Genomic DNA, 27,152 nt, shown 5'->3' with positions numbered 1-27,152 from the left:
CCCTTCACAGAGGAATGGGGTACTTAAAACTCTAGTACATAGGGCGTGCACTATCTCTGACGCAGAGAGTCTACCCCAGGAATTGGAACATCTGAGAACTGTATTTCGAAAAAATGGGTACTCAGAGTGGCAGATTCAACGTGCTCTCCGCCTAACCACTGCAGCACAACCTGTTGAGATGGATGAAGTCACGAGGGAGGAGGTAGGCACTGCATTTATTCCATACACAGGCACCCTCTTGGGGAAAATCGCCCGCATTCTGAAGAAACACCGGGTCGGAACTGTGTTTTGTCCTCCAAATAAAACTCGTGCACTGGTGGGGAGCGGCAAAGATGACCTCGGTTTGAGGAAGGCCGGCGTGTACCAGATTCCATGTCAATGTGGCAAGTCGTATATTGGTCAGACGATGTGTACTGTCGAGGATCAATGCCGTGAACACCAGAGGCACACTCGACTGATGTATCCGAGCAAGTCGGCGGTCGCTGAACACTGTTTGTCGGAAAATCACGCCATGGAGTATGACCGCACGAGGATTCTGGTACAGACGTTGAGATACTGGGACAGCGTTGTTAGGGAGGCCATCGAAATTCGCACCAATGACGACCTCATAAACCGTGACTGTGGCTATAATCTTAGCAAGGATTGGGAACCAGCGATCGGGTTAATCAAGAGTAAATTGAGCAAACGTATAGTTGTGACGACCACGGCGGACAGAGCCATCACACCAACGTCATCTCAGACGCCGTTGCAACCTGTTCCACCACGCGACCGTGGCACGGGGCGCGGACGGCGGAGGGAACGCGCCATGGGCGGAGGGTATTTAAATCGGCCGCCGCCGTGACCGAACCCAGTTCCCTCTGAGCAGCCATAGCGTATGGATATTCATGCCGGCATGTTCACAGGAGCTCAGTCCGTCAGTTCACCTGATGATGGCGACATGTATGATCGCCGAAATATTGTGCCCATTGGATACTATAGACCGGCAGCATACCCGTGGATATTTTGATTATGCAGCTTATGTTTACTAGACAGTTTTTTTTCTTCTTTCTGTTCACAATGCTTTTTCCCAAAATGTGGAAAGCAAAGAATTTGTATTCAAAGAGATTTATTTTAAAGCATCAAAAATAAAGTGCTCATATCTCTTAATGTACACATTTTAAGCCCATGTTTATTAGGCTTTTTTGCTTCAAATGATCGTTCCTGCCCTATTCCTGGATACTGACTGTTCCTCCTGGGACACCTTGTATATACCAATGCTACAGCCTACATTATACTTCATCAGATAAACAAGGATCTAGAACTGATATCTATTACTCCCCTTTTTGTAATTTACAAAATATTGACTAAAATTAATAATAACTGCACAGAAATAAACACTGAAATTTAATCAAACAAAGGAGTTAGTTGGCTTTAGTTGTAGATTAGTGAATACGGTAATGCTTCACAATTGCTAAATGTGTATGTGAATTGGATGCGTGTCCTAATGTCTGTCTGCCTCCTCTCTCTGTCAGTCTCCCCCTACACACTATATTTGCCCATCTGCTCCTCCTCCCTCCTTTCTTTGCTCATCACCTTTTTGCTTCAAATGATCATTCCTGCCCTATTCCTGGATACTGACTGTTCCTCCTGGGACACCTTGTATATAACGATGCTACAGCCTACATTATACTTCATCAGATAAACAAGGATCTAGAACTGATATCTATTACTCCCCTTTTTGTAATTTACAAAATATTGACTAAAATTAATAATAACTGCACAGAAATAAACACTGAAATTTAATCAAACAAAGGAGTTAGCTGGCTTTAGTTGTAGATTAGTGAATACGGTAATGCTTCACAATTGCTAAATGCGTATGTGAATTGGATGTGTGTCCTAATGTCTGTCTGCCTCCTCTCTCTGTCAGTCTCCCCCTACACACTATATTTGCCCATCTGCTCCTCCTCCCTCCTTTCTTTGCTCATCACCTCCTCCTCCCTCTCTCTGTCATTCTCCCCCTTCCCCATCTCTTAAGTTCATTTCCTCCATCCTCTCTGTCCACCTCCTCTTTTCTCAGACATAGAGCCTTGTTTAGTGATGTTGCAAACAAAACCTTGATTGGAAATTGAAGTCTCTTAAAATGAATGGGTAAGTTTGTTGGGACCATTGGTATACAGAATATGAGAGAGACCTCCAGTGCTGGATCTGGCAAATCAGTAGCTTCAATGACAGTATTTCACATGTTTTTAATCTGCTTACAGTTAGGGTTACAAAGTTTCAGATCATTCAGTTTCTGTAGTAGTATTATAACCACAAGCCTATAAAATGCAATCACAACTTTCCCGTTTTCCATTAAAACTGACTGTGAGCAATAAAATGAAGAGAAAGTTTGTTTAAAATTATATACAAAGAGAAAGAATAAAAAGGAAAAACAATTTGTCTAATGGTTTAAATGCCCTGATATCATAATTAAAATTGACTGTGAGAAAGAAAACTAAACCACACATTTTCACAGCCAGATTTTCTCTCTTGCATTTGGTTTCTACAGAAAACCTGTACAGAACTGTTTAAGAATATATATAGCCTATGTTTGTCTGAATGTTTATTGGAGGATTGTGCAAAAATTTCAAGTAAATTGATCAAGAACTTTGAGACTCTTGCTAACATCATTTGTATTATATATATTTAAAAGATATATAGTCTATGGCCATCCAAATTTTATTAGAGTATCTTAAGAAAATTTGAAGTAAAATGGTAAAGAACTTTTTTGAAATTAGTGCTATTGGTTTATGAAACTCCATGTCTGTAGCAAATAAACTGATTAATGGGCAGTTACAGCAACTGGTCACTTTAAATTTCTTTTATTTTTGCCATTATTAGTAATCAATCAGTGGAGTTTGTTATCAGACAGTGTGCGTTTGTTTCCAAATGTATAACTTCATGATAGATGTATAAGCAACTCAAACTTAGTGGTTTCTGGAACAACTTGTTAATCAGTTCATCAGGAGAATATTTCTAATATGTACTGATTGTCAATACTTTCATTTCTCACATTGACAGTGTGTGAGATATGTATTCCAGTATGAATGAGAATTGAGGCTACACATCAGGTTTGTGTGAAAATAAAATACTTGCACAAATGACTTGGTATTCAGTTGACATTATTGATGGTATTACATTGTTCTCAATATTTCAGTAAATAGAAAAATGTTTGGTTCTGGTTACTGAAAAAAATAAATGAATATGTTCAGATGTTTAAAGTGTAGCTAAGAGAATATATCAGTATATCACATGTCAAGTGGAGCAATACACTTATCTTCACTTTCATGTGGCTCCAAGACTCACCTGGTCAAATGGGCGATGACCCACATGAAACATAGTATGAAGCAAACACACAGGGGTAGGCCTTGATGCAATGGCAGGTATAATAGGAGGACTTTGTGGTGCAGATTCTCCTGGTTCCAGCATACCAAGTTGTCCAAGCAACCAGTGGGAACTGTATTGTAAGAACTGCCACATAACCTGCCATACAAAGGATAAATTTACTGTGAACTAATTTTATTTTTAATTTATAAGAGAGACTATTGGCAAATAATACATGACTTAATGAAGGAAAATTCCTTTATCACAAACTAACTCTAAAAAATATGATGATGTGGAACATCTACCTTGTTATTTTATTTTATTTCACTTCATTAATTCTGTGGTACTTACAGATAAATGTATCTAGATTCTATGATATTTGCTTTACAGCAGGAATAAAAGACAACCAATCAGTCACAATAAATGGTGCTTTTCAAATAACCTTGACCAAGGTTTCAACTGATTTAAATCTGTCTTCTTCAGAAGGCAAATCTGCATACAATGTGGTAACTTATAATGAAAATGCCATGTACCAATATTACATGTCTAGCAGAAACTATTCTCTACAACACTTGTAGAAATATCACAAACAACATGATATATATCAACACATGGCAAGTAGTACTTACAAACTTCACATTAGCAATTCATCAGTAAACGCTGTCTCCACATGACATGTATCAGCAACGGTGTGTATGTCCATATGTAAAAATTAAGGCCCTTAGAAACAAGGGCTTGTCACATCAGTAAAACCAATCAATTAAAGTGTAACAGACCATGTTAGTAGCTACATGCTGACAGAGGAAGAGTGGAGAGCACCAGGAAAAAAAATCCTGAATAGCATGCACCAATAAACACGTATGCTTGGCAGTCTATACAGCCAATAAGCTTGACCCTACACTGCATGGTGTTGCCGTTTGGCAACGCTAATTTTAATTACGTTTTTCGGGTGTACTACTTGTTGCCAGATGGCAGCACCATGCATATTGTATACATTGGAGTCTAGTCTAAGCATTTAGTTGATTGTTTCCTCCACAGATGGCAGCACAGTCTTGAATTGAGGAGAAATGCAACAAAGAGTGCTCCAGTGAATTTTACTCACTGTTGAGCATTAAATTGCATAATGTAATTATAAACTGACATAACTTCTGTCAAGTAAACAAATTTTATCATGTTACAGAGATGTTAAACACTAATTTTTTTTCCTTGAAAGTAAGTTTGTGTGTAAAGAAAATTACATGTTACCATTTGGCAACACTATGCATCCATACAATGTAGGCTTTCACAGCCGGTGTTGTCTTCAGTGAAAACTTCCAGGCTGAGAGGCCATGGTCGATGTATAAAATTTCCACCCAACATTTCATCTTCATCTGCGGGAGAAATCTTCTGAGGTCGTCCGGCTACTGTAGGCAGTAGCCGGACGACCTCATAAGATGTCTTCCACAGATGGAGATGAAATGTTAGGTGGAAATTTTATACATTGACCACAGCCTCTCAGCCCGCAAGTTTTAACTGAAGACTATGAATTCAGTCATAACATTGTCATGTACTTGCTTAGAAAGCTTGCACTCAGTGCTGACAACATTTCTGCAATTTCAGTGATTTGATGCTCTTTCTTTTATAAAATTAGGTATCACGAATCCTGAAAAAGTTTATTTTGTGGATGACGATGGATGATAAAGGAGTTGACAGAAGAAATTTGGTTTTCAATACCAGTTCCGAGTAAAAGTGAAGTGACAGTGGTGATGAAGATGAAATATGTGACAGCAGCAATAAATCTGTGAAATCACACAGTGAAACTGTTAATCTTATTGAATCCAATGTTCAATGGTTCAAATGGCTCTGAGCATTATGGGACTTAACTTCTGAGGTCATCAGTCCCCTAGAATCTAGAACTACCTAAACCTAACTAACCTAAGGACATCACACACATCCATGCCTGAGGCAGGATTCGAACCTGCAACCATAGTGGTCGCGTGGTTCCTGACTGTAGCACCTAGAACCACTCAGCCCCACCAGCCAGTGAATCCAATGTGACTTCAAATGATTCTGATTGTGCTGGGCAGTCAATCAATGCAGACACCTCGATAGTTGCAGCAGGAACTACAACTGCAAGTATGAGAGGCACTGCTGCTGCAATATCTGCGCAAGGTAAGAACAATACATCACAGATACAGAAAATATGAGATGTGTTGTGGAAGAAAGCAGAGATGAAGTATGTAGAGCAACCTTTTCTTGGAAAAGAAGCTTTACCAGATGAGCTATTAGCAAAGGAAACTCCATATGACTTCTTTTTGTATTTTTTCAATGAAAATATTTTGGAGTTGATTTCACGCGAATCTATGCTTTATAGTACACAGATGTATTTGTCTAAGCCCAGCAATGTTACTGTAGAGGGTATTCAAAAGTTTTTAGGTGTTTGTATCCTCTCTTCTGTTGTAACACTAAAGAATGTGAGGACGTATTAGAGTAACATTGTGGACCCATCAGTTGTACAGGACAATATTACTGTCAATAAATTTGTGCAAGTGAAGTGCTTCTTACATTTTCTAGACAATTTATCAAAAACTAATGTAAATGAACAGATGTGTGCTACCAAAACCAGGCACCATCTCAAAATGTACATGCCAGATAAACCCCATAAATATGGATATAAACTGTTTTTACTTTGTGGTGTATCTGGACATGCTTACAAAATGGAGATGTATACAGGACATGAAAATGAATGGGACAAGAATGATGCAGAGCTAGATGTTGGTGCCAGCAGCAATGTGGTTGTTAGATTATGCCAGAATGTACTAGAGAATGTAAATCACAAAATTTACTTTGATAATTATTACACATCAATACTGCTAATGCATTATTTGAAGGGAAGATGCATTTTTATCTCTAGGGACTGTTAGAAGAAGTACAGTTCACAATAAGAAACTCCCAGATGACAAGTCCCTGAGTAAAGAGGAAGGGGTAAAATACTTGAGTTTATTGGAAATTATGAAGTACCAGAGATCTCAAATGTACTCTGGAAGGACAACATGACAGTCATGTTGTTATCTACGTTTGTAGGAAGTGGCCCTGCAAGCAATGTAAAGAGATATGATAGAAGTGGGAAGGAATATATCTTTGTATCTTGTCCAAAAATTGTGCAATTTATAGCAAGCATATGGGGGGAGTGGATCTTCTAGACAGTCTCATTGGCAGATACAGAACCATAATGCCCAGTAAGAAGTGGTACTTTTGAATATTTTACTATCTTGTTGATGTAGTCACAATCAACAGCTGGATTTTGTACCACAGAGTTAACAGCATCTGCTACCCAGTGTCTCAAGCTAAGGAGCTCCAATTAGCAAATTTTAGGACTGAATTGGTTGAAACTTTGCTCAAAATTGGTTTCAGTTCTACACAAAAAAGAGGAAGGCCAAGTTTTATAGAGAAACCACCAGCAAAGAAGAAGACAGCTTCACACCATCCAACTAAAAATGTCAGGTTCAATCAGGTCGGACACTGGTCTGTTTATTTAGATAAAAAACAGAGTTGCAAAACTGAAAATTGCAAATGTTATACCATTATTAAATGCAAAAAATGTAACATGGAGCTGTATCCTAACAAGAACAGTAACTGTTTCACTTAATATCATGTACTGTGATTTTAATGTTTTCAGATTTATTTCACACAAATATCCTGATTTAAATGCCACTGAGATCAATAATATGAAATTTAAATTCAAAATCAAATATCTCATAAAATGTTTGTTCCATAAAATGTATTTGTTAATTAATATCCTGTTTGATTTACTGTTGTAACAGTTTTGGTAACTGGAGAGTGTTTTATGTCTGAACGTATGATGTTGCCAAATGGCAACAAGTAATAAATAATGACTTTCAAATTGTTAAATGAGTTATATAATTTTTTCAATATTTTTCCCTTTCATTGGGGAACATTTTCTACCACATATATTTTTTTGCGCTAAAATAAAAATTCATGCAGTGTAGGGTTAAGCACATTGAAATTACCAGCAGAAATACAACATGCAAATCAATGATTATACGAGGGCGGTTCAGAAAGTAACCTCCGATTGGTCACAGTGCGGGTTGTGGGGGGAGTAGCGACGCCATCTGTGCGTTCACACACTCAACAGGTCAGTCGGCATCAAGCCGTGGTCGAGTGAACGTCGTACCTGCGCTAGTTTAGTTTTTGTGGCAGTTTGAAATGTGTGCTGCAATAGAAAACCCCGCCAAATGTGAAGTGCGTGCTGTCATAAGGTTTTTTACAGCCAAAGGATATTCTGCAGCAGCTATTCATCGTGAGCTTTGTGCCGTGTACGGACCAAGAGTTATGAGTGAAGGAGTTGTCCGTGAATGGGTACGTTTATTTAAAAGTGGATGAGAAAACGTTCATGATGAAGAGAGGAGTGGTAGACCATCATTGATGACTGACGAACTCGTTCAGACTGTTGATGCAAAAGTTCGTGAAAATCGACGTTTCTCAATGTCGGAGTTGTCTACTGGTTTTCCACAGATTTCTAAGACTCTCTTGTACGAGATAGTGACAGCAAGATTGGGTTACCATAAGATCTGTGCACGATGGGTGCCCAAAATTCTTACCGACCACCACAAAACTCAAAGAATGGCCTCTGCATTAGACTTTCTGTCACGTTATGAGGACGAAGGAGAACCATTGTTAAACAGAATCGTGACCGGTGACGAAACCTGGATTAAGTACGTGAACCCTGAGACAAAAGAACAATCAAAGATGTGGGCACATTCAAATTCGCCTACCAAACCAAGAAAAGCCTCGCAAGATTTTTCTGCCAGAAAACTGATGGCAACGGTGTTTTGGGATGCCAAAGGGGTGTTGTTGGTTGAATTCATGGAACGTGGTACGACCATTAATCAAGACGTGTACTGTGAAACAATAAAAAAGTTACGACGGGCTATACAGAACAAACGCCGTGGTATGCTGACTTCCGATCCGTTTTTTTGCACGATAACGCCCGTCCTCACTCTGCTCGCAGAACAACGGCCCTTCTTGAGTCCTTCAAGTGGGACGTTATCAACCATCCACCTTACAGCCCAGACCTGGCGCCAAGTGATTATCACCTCTTCATGCATTTGAAGAAATGGCTCGGGTCACAGCGGTTTGATGACGACGAAGAGCTCAAAGATGCGGTCACAGGCTGGCTCCAGGCACAAGCGGGTGATTTTTATGCAGAAGGAATTTCAAAGCTTGTGAAGAGATACAATAAGTGCCTCAATCGCTATGGAGACTATGTAGAAATATAGTGCAAAGATGTAGTTGTAAGATGTATATATTAAAATATTTTTATTTAACTTGGTGTATTTTTTTAAATCAACCGGAGGTTACTATCTGAACGGCCCTCATAGAATAAGACATTGAAGAAGACAAATACTTCAAATATACTGGCATAAGTTAAGGCCCTTATAGGATTGTCAGTACATTATCATATGGAAATAATGATGTCTATGCACAAGTAGATTATTACATGCATAATGACAGCAATGAAATTAATATCACTTCCAGTACATCATCGCAAGAAATAAAACTGCCTGTGCATAAGCTTGCTATTAAATATAATGACAATAAAAAGCAGAAATTCATAGATCTCTGGATAGTGGCAAACATAACAAAAGTGGGTAGCACCAATATCCTAGTACAATATAAACTGACAAATGAAAGTGTAGGCACAAGAATTGTATAATAGAAGTTCGAGGAAATAAACCAATCGCAAAGGCTACCGGCAGTCGTATGCAGATTTTTTTGGGAACAGTATGGGTTAGAAATCACCAAAAAATTGTCTACAGGCAAGCTGCAGATGGTCATTTAGTAAATTCCTATCTTTGCACTCAATATGTTCATAGATCTTTAATTCTTCCCGAAGATCCATCCTGCACCCTTTAATTTCTTTGTGAAGAATAACTGTGTCTTCCAAATTTTTGGGAGTGTGGTTGGCAATCAGTAGACGTTCAGCAAAGATAGAGTTGTGTATAATAGTTACTTCCTTTCCTAAAAGATACTCTTTGTATCTTGTCCTCACAGATCTGCCTGTTTAAGCAATTTAATAGCCTACGTAGTTATTGCAGGTTAATTGATAGACACCTGAATTGGAAAATGAGTCACCAGCATTTCTCACAATATGCAATAGTCTTCTCTGCAAACTATTGTCTTTAGAGAAAGAGACATTACAGTTATGTTTATTCATTAGAAGATGTGTAATCCTTAAGAAATGTTTCCTACAAAGGGAATGCATGAGAATTTCTTATTGTGAGTGGAACGATCATTTCACAACGTCGAACATTTTCAAGAGGTTTTCTTTCTGAAGATGTGATCTACAATGCTCTGGTCATATCCGTTACTGCCTGTGATCGATTTGATGACATTTATCTCATTTAGCTGACTGGAAGATGATAAAGGGGTAGTTAAAAGATGGTGTATGGCAGAATGAAAAAATGCTAGTTTATGAGCTTTCGAATGCATCAAGTCAGCGGGGATAATATTGACTGAATAAGTTTGCTCAAGGAAGATGTTGAAATTGAAGGATTCATTTACTGTAGAAATAGTTAAATCAAGAATCTTTACCTCTAATTTTTCATTATGAAGTTCTTTGATGAAGCAAATTTCTTCATGGAAGTTATTAAATGCATTGAAAAACATGTTCAGCTCATCATCACTGCCATCAAAAGTGATGAGAATATCATTAACATACCCCACACAAAAACCAATTTTTTGATGTAATTCTAAATTGGAACTGAAGAATGTTTTCTCAAGTGTATTGGTGAAGATGTCAGTCAAAATACCAGCAAGTGGGTATACTGACTGACAATATCAAAAGAGATCAGCCCCTGATATCAGCTGTGCACTATATCATTTGAATTTTGCCAATTAAATCTTTACTGTTTTCAACAGAGAAGTTTTGTTCGAAAACAAATGAATCTTTAATTTTATACTGAAGATGCAAAGGTAACTTGTGATGGGTGCTACCTATTCCATTTGGATCTATAGAAGCCTCAACAATGTCAGTATCCTCAAAAACTCTATAGTTTTTTCTATACTCTTTTTTATGAGAAATGACAACAGTATTGCCTTTGTCAGTTTTGGAAATTACTGCCTGATTTTCTTTCAGCTTATGATTAATACTTCTTACTAGTCTGTGTTCAGTAGTATAAACATCAGACTGCAATGGCAATTCTTTATTTGTTATGTTATGAAATTCATCTGCTTATTTTGACTCGGCTGACCTGATCCAGCTTAAGAGATTAAAACCAACTTTAAGCAATAATAACGTTCCAAATGACAGGCTCCTTATGAAGCTGAGATGGTGGATGGTATTTAGTCCTTTATATAATAAATTGTTCTCAGACTGCATAAACATAATGTATGTTTTATTAACAACTCTATCATAAAATCTATTGTGGTATCTGGTAGAATGATAATCAATCTTACAGTTTGGCTATGCGGAACCCAGTTGCTGGTATTTTGACTGACGTCTTCATCAATGCATTTGAAAAAAATCTTCAATTCTAATTTGGAATTACATCAAAAAATTGGTTTTTGTGTGAGATATGTTAATGATATTATCATCAATTTTGATGGCATTGATGACGAGCTGGACATGTTTTTCAATGCATTTAATAACTTCCATGAGGAAATTTGCTTCATAAAGAACTTCAGAATGAAAAAGAAGTTATAAAGTTTCTTGATTAAAAAATTTCTGCAGAAAATGAATCCTCCAATTTCAACATCTTCCATAAGCAAACTTATTCAGATAATATTATCCTCACTGACTTGGTGCATTCAAAACCTCATAAACTAGCATTTTTAGATTCCACCATACACCATATTTCAACTACCCCTTTATCGCCTTCCAATCAGCTAAATGAGTTAAATGTCATCAAAATGATCACTGTCAACAATGACTATGACCAGAGCATGGTAGATCACATCTTCAGAAAGAAAAACTCTTGAAAATGTTCGATGTTTTGCAACGATCGTTTCTCTCACAATAAGATACTCTTATGCATTCACTTTTTAGGAAATGTTTCTTAAGGATTACACATCTTCTAATGAATAAATATAACTGTAAAGTCTCTTTCTGTACAGACAATAGTTTGCAGAGAAGACTATTGCATATTGTGGGAAATACTGGTGACTCGTTTTCAATTCAGGTGTCTATAAATTAAACTGAAATAACTATGTAAGCTATTACATTAGTCAAACAGGTAGAGCTGTGAGGACAAGATACAAAGAGCATCTGTTAGGAAATGAAGGAACTAATATACATAATTCTACATCTGCTGAACTTCTACTGATTGCCAACCACACTCCAAAAAATGTGGAAGACACAGTTATTCTTCACAAAGAAATCAAAGGGTGCAGGATGGACCTTTGGGAAGAATTATAGATCTATAAACATATTGAGAGAAAAGATGGGAATTTACTAAATGGTCAGCTGCAGCTTGCCTGTAGACAATTTTTTGGTGGTTTCTAACCCATACTGTTCCCAAAAAAATCCTCATATGACTGCTGGTAGCCCTTGTGAGCGGTTCATTTCCTCAAAATTCTGTTGTACAATTCTTGTGCCTACAGTTTCATTGGTCAGTTATATTGTACTAGGATATTGATGCTACCCACTTTTGTTATGTTTGCCACTATTCAGAGACATGTGAATTTCTACTCTTTATTGTCATTATATTTAATAGAAGGCTTATGTACTGGCAATTTTGTTTCTTGTATGATGATGCACTGGAAGTGATATTAATTTCATTGCTGTCATTAGGTGTGTAATAATGTACTTATGTATGGGCATCACTATTTCCATATGATAATGTACTGACAATCCTTTAATGGTCTTAACTTATGCCAGTATATTTGAAGTATTTGTCTTCTTCAATGTCTTATTCTATAATCATTGATTTGCATGTTGTTTTTCTGTTACTAATTTCAATGTGCTTATGCTTATTGGCTGCTTAGACTGCCAAGAGTACGTGTTTACTGGTGCATGCTACTCAGAATTTTGTTTCTTGGTGCTTTCCACTCTCCCTCAGTCAGCATGTAGCTACTAACATGGTCTGTTACACTTTAATTGATTGGTTTTACTGATGTGACAAGCCCTTGATTCTAAGGGCCTTAATTTTTACACATGGATATACACACCGATGCTGATACATGTCATGTGGAGACAGCTTTTACTGATGAATTGCTAATGTGAAGTTTGTAAGTACTACTTGCCTTGTGTAGATATATACCATGTTGTTTGTGATATTCTTACATTTGTTGTAGAGAGTAGTTTCTGCTAGAATGTAATATTGGTCCAAGGCATTTTCATTATAAGTTATCACATTGTATGCAAATTGTCCTTCTGAAGAAGACAGATTTAAATCAATTGAAACCATGGTCAAGGTTATTTGAAAAGCACCATTTATTGCAACTGGTTAGCTGTCTTTAATTCCTGCTGTTCTGTAACAATTGCTGTAGTGCAGCCTTGTTCAAAATATTGATAGTCACTTTACTTGTCTCATGGAATTAAACTCATACTGCATCATCAGATATCTCTTTGATCAATGTGACTGCCTTCAAAAACAAGAACCTGGATAGGAGAGGGAAGGGCAGATTATCTGAGCATCTTGCAGAAAGTATAAGGAGGGTCACAAGCACACAACACAAAATCCCTGCAGAATTTTTAGGTTATTTTCAAGTTACAGACAGACAGTTCTGAAAAACATGAAAGTAGAACAAGACCATGATATAAATAACAGTTTCCAAAACAGTAAAATCAATTTGTTACATCAGAAAATTATGGGATTGAAAAGCAAGAAGAGCTTCTTGTATGCTCAGAAGATGTGCAATATTCTGAAGTGATACATGTTTTGTGCCTCTTTGAACACCATGTAACCACAGGGTTGGAGAAGTTAAATACGGGGATTATAGCCTAGCAACCTTTTCATTCAGAATTGTCATGGAAAAAGGAGGAGTTGCAAAATACATAAAAGTTGGACACAAAGTAAAAAATACTGAAACAAACAGTTTTTGTGTACTTGACAGATTTTGTGTGGATCAGAATCAAGAAGCAAGTGCTCGTGGGCTGTTACTATAGAATACTTCTCTTGAACAGTCACAGTCTACAGATCCCCTTTAAGAAAGTTGCCATTATTTATAAGAAATCTAGATTCATTATTGAGCTACCTTTCAAATTAAAAGAAGCAATTTCTAGTCTGTGGAAAATTCACTGTACATTTCTTAAAAGAAACAGGCAGGGAAAAAGAATTGGAATCATTGTTTGAGTGTTTCAATCTAATTTTAAACACTACTTCCATACTAAAAGATACTGTAATATATTATGGAAAGTCAATGAAATGTTAAAAAGAATGTACATCCTGACAGAAATTAATAATGCAGATAAAAAGATTAAAACTAATGTGATACTGTCAAAGAGGTGACAAGACAACCAATCAGTTTTCAAGATAAACAGTGAAATTAAATGACCTCGTTGCGATTGATAATTCACAAGTTGCAAGTACTTTCTAAATGTAGCAGCAAAACAGTTCAGTTGAAGTAGGAAGAAAATATATTAAAAATGGCATCCTACAAAACTTTATGCAGTTAGAAGTGGAACCAACATCCTGAAATTATTAAAATGTAAAAAATTCTAAAAAGCAAAGACTCATATAATGTTGATGGATATTCAAACAGAATGTGGAAAAGTTGTTCTAACTTAATAAGTAATGTCCTTAGCAATATATGTACTGCTTTACTGACACAGACAATTTTTCTAGCCAGATTGAAATACACAATTGTTACATTCATTTTTTAGAAAGGTGACAAAGAAGACTTAAATAATTATCATCCAATTTTCTTACTGACACCTTATTCCAAAATATTTGAGAAAGTAATTTACTCAAGAGTAATCTCACATCTAGGTAGAAATAATTTACTTAGAATATCATGGTTTTGATTTGAGATGTTTTCCTTGACTGAGAATGCTGTTTATTCATTCACTTCCTCAAGCATTTGAGTGTGTACCTCAAGTTACTCATAGAAAAGCTTAAGTTTTAAGGAACTGATGGCTTTACACAAAGCTAGTTTCAACAACACTTAGAAAAAATGCAAAAACGTTGTGCTGAGTAATTCAAACGATGTTGGAAGGATAGAAAATTGTAGAGATTCAGGAGAAATCACAAACAGAATCTCACAGTGTTCAATTTTGAGTCCATTCCTTTTTCTTCTTAGATATGAGAATGACCTTTCATTTAACATTCATGAGCAAAATTGGTATTTTTTGCAGATGATACTAATGTTATAATAAATCCCATTACAGAGAAAGCAACTGAAGAGGTTGTTAATGATATTTTCCAATGAATTATTAAGTGGTTCTCTGAAAATTAATTCTTCCCAATTTTTAAAAAAAAAAAAAAAAAAAAAAAAAAAAAAAAAAAAAAAAAAAAAAAAGAAGAAGAAGAAGAAGAAGAAGAAGAAGAAACTACACACGCTGTGTTCAATTCTGTACAACATAGAGTGTAGTACCAATTGATGTAGCACATGAGCAGGAATCAATAAATGAGGTAGAATGCTCTTAATTTTTATGTGTACATATTGATGACGAACAGTTGAACTTGACAAAGCATATTACTGAGCTTCTCAAACAATTAAATTCAGCTGCTTTGGCTCTTTTTATAACTGCTTATCTTGGAAATAAACAAAGCAATCTCTTGATGTATTTTGCATGTTTCAATTCAGTATTGTCTTATGGAATAATTTTGTGGGAAAACCCACCACAGAGAAAGAAAGTATTGATTGAACAAAAGTGAGCAATAAGAATAACATGTGGTGTTCATCCATGGTCATCATATCTCCGCTTTGAGGAGTTAGGCATTTTGACTGCACTGTCATAATACATATTTTTCCTACTGAAATGTGTCATAAATAATCCATCAAAAATTGAGAAATACAGTGATGCCCATACCTACAACACAACAGAGAAAAGGATATTTTCTATCCATTCTTAAAACTGTCAGTAGTTCAGAAAGGCATTGAGGATACAACAACAAAAGTTTTTGATCATATGCCTCATTACAAGTCTGACAGGTAGCAAAACAAGTTTAAAATCTAATGTAAAATTTTTCTTGGACAATTATTTCTATTCCATGGACGAATTTCTGCTTACAAACTGGTAGCCTCTAAACAAGATGTTGTTTTCTAGTGTAGTTGTATGAGTAGGACTAACAAATAATGTGATGATTAGTGTTAACACCAGTCATGCATCCTGAAAACCAAATTGTTCCATATCATTTTGATAAAAGAATCATTCAAATTATGTTTGGAACATACAGCATTTTTATGAGGACCATTTGGTATTTTTACAGTTGTATACATTTCAAAGGTGTCATAATAGGGAACAAGCAGGAAAAAAACTGAACAAAGATGAAAAACATTCCATATGAAATTTTAATGCATTAATTTCAAATATTTATGACATTCTTCTACACTTGCTTACATGCTTGTCAGAACTGCTTATAATTATGATGAGGTGGTATGCCAAGAAAAGGAATGAGAGAAAATCAGTTACCATAGAGAGTAAATGATACAGCCGATGGTTATATTATGATGTATGCAAAAGATATTACAAGAATTCTTGTCTGTAGAGGACAAGGTCACACATAATGGTTATATAAACATATTTCATCCCTTCCACAAAGAACCCCAAAGCAGAAATAACAGTGTGAATACATAATGCTTAACATAGATGAAGTTGTTGGTTGAGGAAAGCATAGATCAAAAGACTGGAAGAGTGACTGAAGAGTGGAGGAAAGAGAAGACCAATAAATGAAAAGAAAATTTGATTGAAAGTGTAAAAACAAATTCCAAATAAACAGAAATAACTACAGATAAACAGTGAGTCTAGGAACAAATGGGATGCAAATACCTCAGAGGATTAAACAAAATTACAATTGGAGATTGGAGAAGTATTGGTTATTTGGGGATTGTCAGGGGGTGATCCTCATAGTGTATATTAGCCCAGGTATATCAGATGTAGTGTAGAAGTTCTAACAATCTGTTTACTCCATAAACTCATTAGCAGAGAATACTGCAAGTGCCTGGTAATGATTGGCCTACACTTTCCCTTTCAAATTCAAGCAGCAACAGCAAACACTAGCTTGCACAATAAGTGATATCACAGTCCAAAATTATTAAATGCTGAAATTTCCTGGTAACAAAGAAACAATTGCATTACAGCTGATGAATATTCATATTAAAACCACATCTGATTCACAAAAATGAAGAAGGGTGGCAGTGGGAAGATAGCTAAATAAACAGTTATGCACAGTGCAGCAGTTGGCAGAAAAGACATTAATCTTGTTGTTGACTATTCACTTTTATGTTTATGAGAAATGAATCTGTACACTCTCTCGTGTCTGAAGAAGAGTTATTGTTTAATATGATGTTATGTAGTGACCATAAAGTGGTGACCCCAGACTCAGAAAAACTTGCATAGCAGGAAACAATCAAGCGAGGTGACATACATTCGCAAATGCATACAACAGCGTACAGAAGTCCTACAACACATTTAGTACAGCTACAGAGTATACTGCGTAGTCAGGTACAAGACTTATGGAATGAAATAATGTGGCACATAAATGTTTCATCAGAACAAATTAATTATTTGTACACAATGGGCTCTGCAGTTAATGAAACTAAGAGAAATGATAAGTCATGTAGAGGGCATATGAAGGTGCACTGCCTCAATTCCTGCCTGATAAACTGGAACTCTGGTTTCCAATTTTAGAGCTGGCATCCATTCATAATAAAGCAACAAACAATCAAGAAAAGTTCACAATAGCAGTAAAAGTCTGGACACCAGAGTGGAAGCATTAGTAGAAGACAAAATGAAGCATCCACCAACAACACAGAAATATACAATTCTAAAAAAGATTTTGATAATCAGGCTTAGTAAACTATTAGATCAATGAATACACCATGTGTTATGCAGTGAGCGATGAGGTGAGAGATCCCCTTGGAATTTTGGTGGCACTTACAGGTGATAGTGATAGAGGCAGAATTTTTGGATGCTATACTCTAGTATATTTGGACATCAGAGTCTCCCATGGCAGTAGGAGCAGTGGTGGTTATATAGAATGTGTGTGACATGACCACTGTTCTCCAGCTGGCCACGTGTTTATGCAACAATGGAAACAGCAATTAAACTGAGAATCACAGAAGTGGTAGCAAAGTCGGAAGAGTATCAGGTGACAGCAATTCACAAGGGTCAACAGGAGGATACAACCACACAATTTCTCAAACTAAAGCAACAACTAGACAGGCTACAGGCACAAATTGAGGCTTGGAAGTCCACTTGTTCAGAGAGTGCACTTAGGAAACAGTGACAGATGAAACTTGAAAAACTACGTCGGTATCATAAACAGTTCGGCGAATGAGCCGCTAAGTGCATTCTACCATGCAGTTATGCTCGACATGTCAACAATGTGAAGATTGTAAGTACAGACACTTCCTTTTTGCCTTTATCGTGATAACTCTATGTATGAGATTTGAAGACTTTATATTATTATCTGCTACAGACATGTCTGACATAAACAAATTGCCAGTAGAGAGAGAAATATCAGTCTACATCTGCATCAATACTCTGCAAACTATCATGAGGTGCACAGCAGAAGGTATGTCGCATTGAACCAGTTATTAGGGTTTCTTCCTGTTCCATTCGTGTATGGAGCCTGGGAAGAATGATTGTTTGAATGTGTCTGTGTATGCAGTAATTATTCTAATTTTATTCTCAAGGTTCCTATGTACACTCCTGGAAATTGAAATAAGAACACCGTGAATTCATTGTCCCAGGAAGGGGAAACTTTATTGACACATTCCTGGGGTCAGATACATCACATGATCACACTGACAGAACCACAGGCACATAGACACAGGCAACAGAGCATGCATAATGTCGGCACTAGTACAGTGTATATCCACCTTTCGCAGCAATGCAGGCTGCTATTCTCCCATGGAGACGATCGTAGAGATGTTGGATGTAGTCCTGTGGAATGGCTTGCCATGCCATTTCCACCTGGCGCCTCAGTTGGACCAGCGTTCGTGCTGGACATGCAGACCGCGTGAGACGACGCTTCATCCAGTCCCAAACATGCTCAATGGGGGACAGATCCGGAGATCTTGCTGGCCAGGGTAGTTGACTTACACCTTCTAGAACACGTTGGGTGGCACGGGATACATGTGGACGTGCATTGTCCTGTTGGAACAGCAAGTTCCCTTGCCGGTCTAGGAATGGTAGAACGATGGGTTCGATGATGGTTTCGATGTACCGTGCACTATTCAGTGTCCCCTCGACGATCACCAGTGGTGTGCGGCCAGTGTAGGTGATCGCTCACCACACCATGATGCCGGGTGTTGGCCCTGTGTGCCTCGGTCGTATGCAGTCCTGATTGTGGCGCTCACCTGCACGGCGCCAAACACGCATACGACCATCATTGGCACCGAGGCAGAAGCGACTCTCATCGCTGAAGACGACACGTCTCCATTCGTCCCTCCATTCACGCCTGTCGCGACACCACTGGAGGCGGGCTGCATGATGTTGGGGCGTGAGCGGAAGACGGCCTAACGGTGTGCGGGACCGTAGCCCAGCTTCATGGAGACGGTTGCGAATGGTCCTCGCCGATACCCCAGGAGCAACAGTGTCCCTAATTTGCTGGGAAGTGGCGGTGCGGTCCCCTACGGCACTGCGTAGGATCCTACGGTCTTGGCGTGCATCCGTGCGTCGCTGCGGTCCGGTCCCAGGTCGACGGGCACGTGCACCTTCCGCCGACCACTGGCGACAACATTGATGTACTGTGGAGACCTCACGCCCCACGTGTTGAGCAATTTGGCGGTACGTCCACCCGGCCTCCCGCATGCCCACTATACGCCCTCGCTCAAAGTCCGTCAACTGCACATACGGTTCACGTCCACGCTGTCGCGGCATGCTACCAGTGTTAAAGACTGCGATGGAGCCCCGTATGCCACGGCAAACTGGCTGACACTGACGGCGGCGGTGCACAAATGCTGCGCAGCTAGCGCCATGCGACGGCCAACACCGCGGTTCCTGGTGTGTCCGCTGTGCCGTGCGTGTGATCATTGCTTGTACAGCCCTCTCGCAGTGTCCGGAGCAAGTATGGTGGGTCTGACACACCGGTGTCAATGTGTTCTTTTTTCCATTTCCAGGAGTGTAGTATATTCATAGAGTCATCATTTAAAGCTGGTTCTTGAAACTCTGTTAATAGACTCTCTCAGGACAGTTAATGTCTTTCTTCAGGAATATTCCAGTTCAGTATGTTCAGCATCTCTGTGACTCACTCCCATGGACTAAACAAACCTGTGACCATTCATGCTGCCCTTTTCTGTATACATTCAATATCCTCTGTTAGTCCTATTTGGCATGGATCCCACACACTTGAGCAATAATCTAGGATGGGTCACACGACTGATTTGTAAGCAATCTCCTTTGTAGACTAATTGCACTTCCCAAGCATTCCGCCAACTAACTGAAGTCTAAACTTGCTTTACCCACAACTGAGCCTATATGATCATTCCATTTCATATCCCTAGTGTTACACCCAGGCATCTGTATGAGTTGGATGATTCCAACAGTGATGCATTGATATTATAGTAATAGCATACTACTATTTTTGTTATTTTGTGAAGTGCACAATTTTACATTTCTGAACATTTAAAACCAGTAGCCAATCTTTGCTCCACTTTCATATCTTATCAAGATCTGATTGAATATTTATAAAACTTGTTTCAGATAGTATTTCATTATAGATATATGCATCATCTGGAAAAAGTCTGATTTTATTATTAACATTGTCTGTGAGGTCATTAATATACAACACAAACAGCAAGGGTCTGAACAAACTTCCCTGGGGTGCACCCAAAGTTACTTATACATCTGATGATGACTCTCCAACCAAGATAACATGCTGTGTCCTCCCTACCAAAAAGTCCTAAATCCAGTCATAAACTTCACTTGATACCCTATATGATTGAACTTCTGACAATAAGCGTAGAAGTGGTACTCAGTCAAATGCTGTATGGATATCAAGAAATACTGCATCTACCTGACTGCCTTGATCCAAAACTTTCAGAATGTCATGTGAGAAAAGTGCAAGTGGGTTTCACTTGATCAATATTTTCAGAATCCATGCTGGTTGGCACTGAGGAAGTCATTCTGTTAAATATACCTCATTACGTCAAGAACAGTTCATTAGTTCAGCTCATGGCAGCCAATAACAATGTATGGCAGCTGCAGCAAGGATGTGAATTTAGGTTTTTGTAATACTTGTTGTTGGATGTTTGTAATAGCGGATGTACCGGAACCCACATTATGAGTGCATTTTCTGTATGCATACATTGTCACCACTCACATTCAGTTGGCTCAGCTTGAGAAAGGAGAAGAAATTGTAACTGAGCTTCTAGGGAAATTCAGAGAAAGAGGAGGTGGTTCGATGCAGGTACCAGTGGTAGACCAATATATGGGCCTAACAGCATAAAAACCAGCCACAGTGACACAAAGCACAGTTCACTACATAAACACAGTGCCATGCCCTCCAGTCTCTTTTAGACCAAGTAGATTGCCACCAGACAGATTCTTGGATGCAAAGGTTGAGTTCAAATATATGTTAGGAAAAGGAGTAATGCAAAGACCTGATAGTGCATGGTCTGCATGTTTACATTTGATAAAAGAAAAAAATGGAAGTTGAAGTCCTTGTGGTGATTACAGGGAATTGAATGCTTGCATGCGATAAATATTCAGTGCCCAGTATTGACGATTTTACAAATGTACTAGTGAGACCAAAATATTGTGTCGTAGGTTGTCAAAATGCATACCATCAGATACCAGTTGCAGATGCTGACTTACCAAAGACAGCTGTCATTACACCTTTTGGCCTCTTCAAATTTTTTATGTATGCCTTTCGGCCTTAAAAATGTGGCTCAAAGGTGGTATGTTTCATGGATAAGGTGTTACAAGGGTTAAACTTCACCTTCACCTGTCTCAACAGTATCCTGGAGTTTCCAGTGACACTAAATCTCCACAAGGCATACCTTAAAGCAGTTTTTGATAAACTAATGTAGGTACAGAATAATAATTAATGAAAATAGGTGCAGCTTGCAAAAAAACCAGGCATCTGCCCACTGGAAGAGAAAGTGGAACTTATGCAACAAATAGCTCAGCTGTTGGATTTGGAGCAATAATGTAAGTTCTTAGATGTTGTAAATTTTTACCACTGGCATCTCCTGGGAGCAGCTGTTCTGCAAGCACCATTCACAGAGGTGCTGACTGGCCCTAATATCAAAAAACATCAGAAGCTAGACTGGACACCCTGCATGCAGCAAGCCTTTGAACAGGTCACAAGTCTGCAGCAAGTGGCTTTACTGCTTCATCCTGAGAGAGACATGAAACTACCTACAATAGTCGATGCAAGTCAGACAGCCACTAGAGCAGCATTACATCAAGGATCTCTTGGACACTGGCAGCCGTTAGGGCTTTTCTCACAGAAACTCACGAAAGCACAAAGGAACTGGAGTGTGTATGACTGAGAACTGCTAGTGGTTTATGAGGCAATAAGGTACTTTATCCTTATGTGGATGGTAGACCATTTACATTGTTCACAGACCACAAACCACCCAACTTTGCATTCAGTAAGCTTACAGATGCTCTGTCACCTAGATAGCTCAGACAGTTGGAATACATAAGCCAGTTCACCACCGGCTTGTGTCATATAAATGAAGCAGAGAATATCATAGCAGACTACTTCCCAAGGATTGCAGTGATAACAAGTTCGGCAGAATTTGTGAGATTGGCAAGAGAGGTTGTCAGTTCAAATCCTCATTATTTCTTAAACTGGCAAACATTTGTGGATTCCAACATCACCTTACAACAAAACATAACTGAGAAAATAACAGAATGATAGAACAATAGCACAGAACATTTAAAGCTGCACTGATGTGCCATGGTGACAGTTAGTCTACGGCATTACAACTGGTGTTATTGGGTCTGCTGTTTTCAAACCAGAGTTTGGGGCATCCATGGCAGAGCTTCTGTACAGAGAAACCTTGTGACTTTCTGGTAAGTTCTTTGAAGAGCATAAGAGTGAGACTGATCTACTGTATTTATTGAAGAGAGTTAAAGCACAGCTGGCTAGCCTCCGACCACAACCGTCAAAATGCCATGGCGACATTCCATCGTTTGTGCACCAAGACTTAAGCTAGTGTTTGCATGTGATGTTACAAACCAATGCAGTAAGAGCTCGTTTGCAACCATGGTATACTGTACTGCAACTTAACACACAAGCAATGGAGCTCCAGATTCATGATACACTGGTTACAGTGTCAGCCGATCGAGTGAAGCCTGCTCACTTACTGCCAGAAGACTTAAAGTGGGAAGATGTATAAGACTTGGTGCCACAACAGGAGCAAGCATCTTCCAGAACAGCAAATATGGTGGATCTCTGTTCTGCCAGGAGGGGGCTGTGTGGGAGGGGGGGGGGGGGGGGGGACAGACAAAGTAAATAAACAGTTATTCACTGTGCATCAGTTGGTGGTGAAGACATTAATTATTTGAGTGCTGTTTACTCTATGCCTTTGTTCTGTGAAGTTAGAATGTTTCGTTGTTGATAATTCACTTTCATATTTTATGAGAAAGAGAAATAAAGTTGTATGTTCTCTTATGTGTGTATAAGCAGTTATTATTTAATATGATGTTATGAGCGGCCATAAAAGAAAGGTAACAGAGGACTGTGCATTTCAGTTGTGACTTTCATTCTGAATCAAGCATAGTTGTTCTGTAGTCTTTAGCAGTTATTTTATGGTTACAATACACTATGTTCTACATTTATAAAACATAATGTTTACATAATCGTGCAGAAAGGAAAAAACATTTGAGAAAATTAAATTATGGGACAGAACTACTGATTATGATTTACCTTCAGAAAATGAAATATTTATTTTCGCCAATAACATATAAAGTAAAAATACATGCCACTATCCTAACTTTTGGAACTATCAGTTCATTCCTCAGTGTTTGTGTGTGTGTGTGTGTGTGTGTGTGTGTGTGTGTGTGTTTGTGTGTGTGTGTGTGTGTGTATGTTTGTGTGTGTGTGTGTGTGTGTGTGTGTGTGTGTGTGAGAGAGAGAGAGAGAGAGAGAGAGAGAGAGAGAGAGAGAGAGTCCACATGTGAAATGGAAGTTATTGCCAGATTGGTAATACTGCATAACTGTTAAAATGATACAAAAAAAAAATTTTTGTTACCTTCAGATAGTGTGGTCCCTCCTCGGTCAAGAGGAGATTACTTGCTAGCATATCTGCCATATGTGGGGTATCTTCTACTGACATGAAATCTTCAGCATCAGTTCTAGCACTGAAAATTATAAAGATTCATTGAGTCATTTATGCAGTGCTCATACACATATTATTATTGAAGAACTTCATATAGTTCTAAATACTATTTCAAAGTAAAGGTTCCCTGAAAAATCAGTCTACACCAACATCTACAGCCATACTCTGAAGACCATTGTGGAGTACATGGCAGAGGCTCCTTCCCATTGTGCCAGTTAGTAGGGCTTTTTCCCATTCAATTCACATATGATGGCAGGGAGAATGATTGCTAAAATGCCTCTCTCTAAATCTCTTCATGCCTACAATATGACGATGCATATACTGCATTTTTTAGTGCCATCTATTTTTAATGTATACTGGCATAACTAAAGTTGAAAAAAATTTGCTTTCCATGCTATATACTTTGTGTTGATTAGGTAAAGTGTAACTCTGGCCATTACATGACTAGATGAATATTGAAAATCTCCCAAGACCACCCTCAGATTGAACTATACTCATCTCTCCAGTATGTCACACTATTGTGCAACCACACCATCTGAAGTGTAGAACTCATAGTTGCACCCTATGGAGTGAAAAGGTCCAAATTCCTGGAGAGGAAATCTTTTTCACCTTGAAATTTCACACTTTTTTTCGTTTCTCCAACCACATAAAATGGTATTTTATTTTTTCACTGATGAATTTGGCCTCAGGGTTCATGTGTGGGTTTACAAATGGGTACCCAGAAAAAACCAGAATGACATTGCCTTGGGTGGAGCTTGTGTAGTACGCATTCCCGCTGCTAGGCATTTATAGCACAACTCATTGCAGTTCAGTGCCACCTGTGTTGTCAATCTGGCTTGTTCCGTTCAACCAGTGTGATTGTTTTTGCAAGCACTGTTTTGTCCTTGTTTCATTTTTTATGATGGTAAGTTTAAGTGAGCAGCATGTAGCTGTGAAATTTTGTTTTATACTTGGTAAAGCTGCAAAATACTAACGCGAATTCTTTACAGACGAATGGAAAAAGTGGTAGAAGCCGACCTTGGCGAAGATCAGTTTGGATTCCGCAGAAATGTCGGAACACGTGAGGCAATACTGACCCTATGACTTATCTTAGAAAATCGATTAAGGAAAGGCAAACCTACGTTTCTAGCATTTGTAAACTTAGAGAAAGCTTTTGACAATGTTGACTGGAATACTCTCTTTCAAATTCTAAAGGTGGCAGGGGAAAAATACAGGGAGCGAAAGGCTAATTACAATTTGTGCAGAAACCAGATGGCAGTTACAAGAGTCAAGGGGCCTGTAAGGGAAGCAGCGGTTGAGAAGGGAGTGAGACAGGGTTGTAGCCTGTCCCCGATGTTATTCAATCTGTATATTGAGCAAGCAGTAAAGGAAACAAAAGAAAAATTCAGAGTAGGTATTAAAGTCCATAGAGAAGAAATAAAAACATTGAGGTTTGCCGATGACATTGTAATTCTGTCAGAGACAGCAAAGGACTTGAAAGAGCAGTTGAACGGAATGGACAGTGTCTTGAAAGAAGGATATAAGATGAACATCAACAAAAGCAAATTAAGCGAATTAAGTCGGGTGATGCTGAGGGAATTATATTAGGAAAAGAGACACTTAAAGTAGTAAAGGAGTTTTGCTATTTGGGGAGCAAAATAACTGATGATGGTCGAAGTAGAGAGGATATAAAATGTAGACTGGCAATGGCAAGGAAAGTGTTTCTGAAGAAGAGAAATATGTTAACATCGAGTATAGATTTAAGTGTCAGGAAGTCATTTCTGAAAGTATTTGTATGGAGTGTAGCCATGTATGGAAGTGAAACATGGACGATAAATAGTTTGGACAAGGAGAGAATAGAAGCTTTCAAAATGTGGTGCTACAGAAGAATGCTGAAGATTAGATGGGTAGATCATAGAACTAATGAGGAGGTATTGAATAGAATTGGGGAGAAGAGGAGTTTGTGGCACAACTTGACAAGAAGAAGGGTGGTTGGTAGGACATGTTCTGAGGCATCAAGGGATCACAAATTTAGCATTGGAGGGCAGCGTGGAGGGTAAAAATCGTAGAGGGAGGCCAAGAGATGAATACACTAAGCAGATTCAGAAGGATGTAGATTGCAGTAAGTACTGGGAGATGAAGAAGCTTGCATAGGATAGAGTAGCATGGAGAGCTGCATCAAACCAGTCTCAGGACTGAAGACAACAACAACAACTTGGTAAAAATGCAGCTGCAACTGCTTTAATGTTGAAAACAGCTCATCAAGATGATGCCGTGGGAAAAACTCCAGGGTACGAGTGGTTTGCTTGATTTCAAAATGACGACATGTTGACTGATAACAAACCTCATTCCAGACATCCATCAACTGCCAGTATCGACGAAAATATTGAAACAAATTTGAGAGCTTGTGCTCACAGACCATCAAAAGACAATTGATGAACTGTCAGAAATTAGTGGGTTATCTTGGAGCTTGGTTCAGTGAATTTTCATGGAAGATCTGGGAATGAAAAGGGTTGCTGCCAAGTTTGTTCCTTGGGTTCAGCCTGACAATAAAAAAGAACATGAAGCTGAAACATGTTGCACTTTGAAACAATAGGTTGAAACTGATCCAGATTTTTTGTCAAAGATCATTATTGATGATGAGTAAGGTGTTATGGTTGTGACTCAGAAAAAAAGAAGTTGTCAAGTCTAATCAAACATCCAAACAATGCTGATGTGCTTTTCTGATACCAAGGGCATAGTTCATTCTGAGTTTGTTCACCCAGGTCAAACCATTAATCAAACCTTTCATTTGGAAGTTTTATGAAGATTGTGCAACAGTGTTCATCAAATAGACCCAATTTATGGCAGCCAGGTGGGTGGTTCTTCCACCACGACAATGCACCTGCACACACAGCCATCACTGTTAGACAGTTTTTGGTTAAAAATGGCATGATTCCACTGCCCCATGCATCTTACTCAGTTGACCTGGCTCCATGTGAAATTTTCTTATTTACACACATGAAAAGGAACATGAAAGGACACTGATTTGATAACATTGAGGAAGTCAAGAAAAAAATGAGGGAGGAACTGTAAGCCATTTCTGAAGATGATTAAAAATTTTTTTTTAAACAGTGGAAGCACCAGTAGGACAAATGTATTAGTTGTAATGAAGAATATTATGAAAGGGATAAGGTTCTTTTGTAAACAATTTGAAAATATATAGCTTTTAAAAAAGAATTCCTTTTTTGAGGGGTACCATCAAATGGGGTGATTTCGGACACCGGGGCAAATTTGGACAGTATGGCTTGTTTGATCTTTGCCACTGCATAGAAACAAAGAGTTACTTATTTTAATGTCTGTGTGCCAGTTATTTTAAGCACAAGATTGCACTTATCACTTTCCACAACTTTTATTTTGCGTCAATTGTTTTCCTAGGTGAATAATTG

The 27,152-nt window shown here is 38.3% G+C and overlaps 1 protein-coding gene and 1 long non-coding RNA gene across 3 annotated transcripts in view; one reads left to right on the top strand and one right to left on the bottom strand.

The window, feature by feature from the left end:
• Window positions 1-27,152, bottom strand: part of LOC126477267 (uncharacterized protein KIAA0825 homolog) — a 177,721-nt gene that overhangs the window by 6,989 nt on the left and 143,580 nt on the right. The window contains exons 10-11 of the mRNA XM_050103604.1: window positions 23,659-23,767; window positions 3,325-3,501 (exon numbers count right to left, since the gene is read on the bottom strand). Coding sequence (XP_049959561.1) covers window positions 3,325-3,501; window positions 23,659-23,767 — 286 coding nt within the window. The remainder of the gene's footprint in view (window positions 1-3,324; window positions 3,502-23,658; window positions 23,768-27,152) is intronic.
• LOC126477283 (uncharacterized) overlaps window positions 1-27,152 on the top strand; it is a 61,080-nt gene that overhangs the window by 14,873 nt on the left and 19,055 nt on the right. Inside the window, exon 1 of one of the 2 annotated variants that reach the window (XR_007587432.1) lies at window positions 24,733-24,805. The exons of the other annotated variant lie outside the window; for it this stretch is intronic. This is a non-coding gene — a long non-coding RNA (uncharacterized LOC126477283). Of the gene's footprint in view, window positions 1-24,732; window positions 24,806-27,152 lie in introns of those variants that run through there. 2 annotated transcript variants of the gene reach the window in all.

Source organism: Schistocerca serialis, chromosome 1, assembly GCF_023864345.2.
Source record: "Schistocerca serialis cubense isolate TAMUIC-IGC-003099 chromosome 1, iqSchSeri2.2, whole genome shotgun sequence".
Lineage (NCBI taxonomy): Eukaryota > Metazoa > Arthropoda > Insecta > Orthoptera > Acrididae > Schistocerca > Schistocerca serialis.
Note: the sequence above shows the minus strand (reverse complement) of the source record. Positions and strands in the feature narration are given on the sequence as shown.